Genomic DNA, 4,805 nt, shown 5'->3' on the forward strand with positions numbered 1-4,805 from the left:
CCTAGAAGCACATTACGATAGACCCAATTACTGGATGATAAAAGGAATGACCACAAACAAAAGATTACTAGCGGGAGAACAATGGTTTCCAACGCAACACATGTTTTCCTCAAAACTACAACTTCCATCAGAACAACAAGATTTTCCAATGGACTAAAGAAGGTTCCTGTAGAATCTCAAGGAATTCCAAAGCAACTTCTAGAAGAACCACAAAGAGTACCTATGAAATCCAAGAGATGCGTAACTGCCTTGGGCCGATTTCTTGGACGAAGGCAACAACTAACCAGTTCTTTCGGTCCAAGATCAGTGATGTGCTACCATTGATAGAAATCACAGCACCCAAGTAACTAATACTCGTATCAACGAGCAAAGAACAAAGGCAAGGAACCTACAAGCAAAACAGAGATGCAAGTTTGAGCATGGAATGGAGATTGTTAGATACATTTGCATAAACCATAGTAGTGTTTTGTTTTCAATATATAGGTTAAGACTTTGAAATCTATATATTTATTAGGTTATGCATATATGTAAAAAGAGCCATTTACATATATCCTTACAGATGAAAAAGAAAGTTATTGCCATAAACTTATTTGTAAAAAAAAAAACCATTTAACAATGATATGATTTCCATTGTTAAGTAGAATTATTCTGCAAATTTATGCATTTGAGCCTTCTAAATCAGGAATGAGAGAAATTTATTAAATAATCCTTCGAAGCTCTGCCGTCAACAATGCAAATTTTCGATGTTGGGATAAGACAGATGCATCAAATATTTCTTTTCTTTGTGAGACAGATATGCTATCTAGGCTTTTTTCCTTCAACGGTATTGATGGATGAATAATAGTTTGCAGTATTTGCAATGGATCACCATGGCTCACAATCAAAACTGCAGCCCTGTACAAATATCATGAAATTACATTATTAAGTTTTCCAAAGTCTCAACTCCAAAAATCATACAATATAATATAATAACTTATGTTAATGATGATAATGTCAGCAAACATGATATGTATCACTCTTACAGAGAATGTAAACAAAGTTCAATGAAGCATTTGTTTATCTCGGGTAGCAGTGTTTCTTTCGGCAGACAGTCTCCGTACTCATCAAAGGAAAGAGTAGCAGTGACCATGATTAATAAAAAAAGAACACATTTTGTAGCACACTCTATTAAAGTTTGCACATGGATGTTAATTTTTTTCTTTTTAAATCTATATCAAAATATAATGAGCAACTGGGAATAATAAGGTCTCACTAGAAATCCAAATATCTGGTAATTTTTGTCCAAATATCTGGTATTTTTACCAAAACCATATCCAAGCCATGAAGTGGAAGAAGAAATATAAAGGAAATGCAGATTCATATTTTAATCAAGTAATGAACATTAATATTTTATGACATGACCTTCAAAACACATCACTTAACAATAATGTAATTACCCTTGGCATTCCATCTCAATTTGTTGAATAACTCTGTGCAATCGAATGGCAACATCTGCTACACTCTCTCCACCATCGGGCCCAATGAGAGGGTTTTGCTCATCCAGTGCCCATATCATAGGATACTTAGCACACAAAATTAGAAAGAATGTTTCTGTTTAGAAACAGAAATTAGTTCTATTATACCAACAAAGTTTACTCACACAAAATTAGCAAGAATGTTTCTGTTTAGAAACAGAAATTAGTTCTATTATACCAACAAAGTTTACTCTAATTCCTGTTCTTGTTTTCTTTCTTAACATGATATGTTAGAATATTGCTGGGAAAAACTAGATCTATTATAGTGAGAAAAAAAAAACCTCTAATTTTTTCTTTTCAAAATGATATACAAAGCATATCCTAGAGCCTCAAAGTAAGAAAGCAAAACAACAATAAGATAATATTTACTTACATGTTCATGGGATTTGAGTTCTAAGGTCGGTCCAAAGTATCTTTCTCTCAAATCCTCACAATACTGCCAAAAATATTTGAATTCATAATCATTAAATTAATTTGGCTGGGAGGAGTTTCATAGGTTATGAAATCTGTAATTTATAGCTTATTTTCTAGTATATATTAATTTAGCTTTTCAAAAAAACCGACGAATCTTTCAAAAGCCTCAATACAAAAAGATAGCCTGTAACTTCTCAAAAGTTCATGCAAAATACCTATTTGAAGATAATTTTCCATCTTTCCTCTTACTACAGTCTTTTGTCAAAGAATACCTCCATATACGGTCTGTTCAATATATATGTATATATGTACTATCGATTCCTTAGCTATTTCAGTTTTAAACTTCTAAAATGATTTTCACAAGTCTTAATTTATTTACTTATTTTGTTGTTACTTCATGTACTATATTTTGAATTTTTATATGACTTTCACTACAAAAGACACACCTGAAATTTTGACATATCAAGACCCATCACATCAGCTACAGCTTTTGCTGTATCCATGGTTCTACTAAACGGTGAGCAATACACTCGTACATCATCAATGGCAATGTTTTCTTCTCCTATTTCCTTTACATGTACGATAGAAAATAGCATTAGAATACAAGATACAGATACTTCTTATCTATGACCCACAAAAAATACTATCATCGGCAAGCATGAAATACCACATGCATTAACGATATGTTGTCATCAAACACATGATCATATGTATGTACTCCTCTATCTCATTGGCAAGATATAGAAAATAACATTAGAATGCAAGATATAGATACTTCTTATCTATGACCAACAAAAACTATTATCATCAGCAAACATGAAATACCATATGCATTAACGATATGTTTTCATCAAACTCATGATCATATGTATTGTATTCCTCTATCTCATCCATGGAAAATGCATGACTATACATTCAGAATCACATGACTATACATCGGGGAGCACACAACTGCACATCAGGACACATATGACTGTAAATCTGACATACCTTCAAAAACCACGCAATTATACGTCTTAGAAGACACACAGCTATACATCTCAATATACATCAGAATAGACATCACAAAACAAGTGATTATATATTGGGAAACATAATATTTTCATATCAGGAAATGCATAGCTATACATCACAAAGCACAGAACTATGGAAGGAAAAATAAAAAGGATGCACTGGAAACTACAAAACTATCCCTCGGAAAATTCCAAGTATGCCATAGAAAACAGACAGCTAGAGATCAGAGATTATAAATTAACAAGCTCATACTGATGATTAGTAGGATTTAGAAAGAACATACCTTGAGAAAGCTATGCCCTGCTTCTCGAGCTTGCTCTATACCACCAGGTGACAGCCCATGTTCGGCTAGAATACCATTGCTCTATAAGGAAACAGAAACAAAAGAAGACCACAGGAAGAGATATACGAAAATTAATGGCAATCACAGAACAAAAACAAAGAAAAACAGAGCAGAAATCGGAAGAGCGGAATGTGATTTACCATGTGTGAGACGATGAGGCCCATCTCGTTGGGAAAACTTCGCCCATGTCGAAGAACCCAATATCTGTTCTTCATCAGATCCATGATCTCCACAGGCAGAATCCCCTGAATCAGACATTCATGACAAGGTCATTTCATCACAACCTAAAACTGCAAACTGTCATAATCATATTTATAATGATAATGATAATATAATCCTAATCATAAACCTAATACATAATCCTAATCCTAATCCTAATCCTAATACATAATCCTAATCCTAATCCTAATACATAATCCTAATCCTAATCCTAATACATAATCCTAATCCTAATCCTAATCCTAATACATAATCCTAATCCTAATCCTAATCCTAATCCTAATCCTAATACATAATCCTAATCCTAATCCTAATCCTAATCCTAATCCTAATACATAATCCTAATCCTAATACATAATACATAATACATCATCCTAATCCTAATCCTAATCCTAATACATAATCCTAATCTTAATCCTAATCATAACCATAATCATGATCACATACTATTAACTTCTTAATCATCAAACATCTTTGCTTGCATCACAATTTCTAACCCCTCTAATCTAAGGAGCCTTTCTATCATCATAGAGTTTTCCTTTATTTCTCGGAATGCCCTCCACCTCACATTCTCGTGACATAGGCCAGAGCTTCTCTCTCTTTCTCTTTATCTCCATTCAAATCTTCACCTCTGATGGAATGGGTCTTGGTGGTGGGTTATAAAGATTTATTAAAACAACAATGTCCAATTTGGGTGACTAATGATTGTAATAACTCATTCTTTTGGGAATTACTACCAGAATGGATGTCTCAAATTGATAAAGTTTTGGTTGCTCCTCATGCTAATTCGTTGAACAAATGTAGATTTTGCATGTTATGGGACACGAGTTGTAAACTTTCAGGATGGTTAAGTATAGATACATCTCAATTTGGTCAATTTCGTTTTAAGCTTCAAAGGCATACTTTTGCAAAACATCGTTTTAAATGTGGTCAATTGGGGTATTTTATGGTTGAATGCCAATATCATGGTGAACCATCCATGGAAAATTATGTCAAAGGGAAAGATAAGAAAGAGGTTGAGATGAATATTGTCATCCCAACAGTTGATATGGTCACACGTGAGGGAACGTCTTATGGTCATGTCAGTCTTCAGAGGTGTTGAGGAGGATAATGGAGTATGTACTAATGAAGAACTAGATGTTGAAGATGAAGAGTGACATTGTGGCATGAAGTGAAGCATAATATAAAAGGGAAGGAGGGTGTTGTCATGCAAAGGGACAAAAAAAGTACTAATGCTAAGGCATTACCAAAAGATAATTTGAGAATGAATGAGGGTTTTAAGAAAAATCCTTGGCAAAAAC

General features: G+C 33.5%; 1 protein-coding gene across 2 annotated transcripts; it reads right to left on the minus strand.

Annotated features, from left to right (window-relative positions):
• Window positions 1–600: 600 nt before the first annotated feature.
• LOC147848912 (Phosphoglycerate mutase family protein) lies at window positions 601–3,577 on the minus strand. 2 transcript variants are annotated; one of them, XM_087337983.1, is made up of 6 exons: window positions 3,426–3,577; window positions 3,226–3,306; window positions 2,375–2,497; window positions 1,888–1,950; window positions 1,437–1,561; window positions 601–894 (listed from the first exon to the last, which is right to left on the minus strand). In XM_087337983.1, exons 1-6 carry the CDS (start codon window positions 3,507–3,509, stop codon window positions 699–701), a joined length of 672 nt encoding a protein of 223 aa, XP_087194109.1. In that variant the 5' UTR covers window positions 3,510–3,577; the 3' UTR covers window positions 601–698. The 2 variants fall into 2 exon arrangements, with proteins under 2 accessions (XP_087194109.1, XP_087194108.1); XM_087337982.1 differs by having other exon boundaries at window positions 1,437–1,590; window positions 1,884–1,950.
• Window positions 3,578–4,805: the final 1,228 nt, after the last annotated feature.

This window comes from Azolla caroliniana, unplaced genomic scaffold, assembly GCF_043228905.1.
Source record: "Azolla caroliniana isolate FFs.n. ecotype wild unplaced genomic scaffold, voAzoCaro1.0.p SCAF_187, whole genome shotgun sequence".
In the NCBI taxonomy this organism is placed as follows: domain Eukaryota; kingdom Viridiplantae; phylum Streptophyta; class Polypodiopsida; order Salviniales; family Salviniaceae; genus Azolla; species Azolla caroliniana.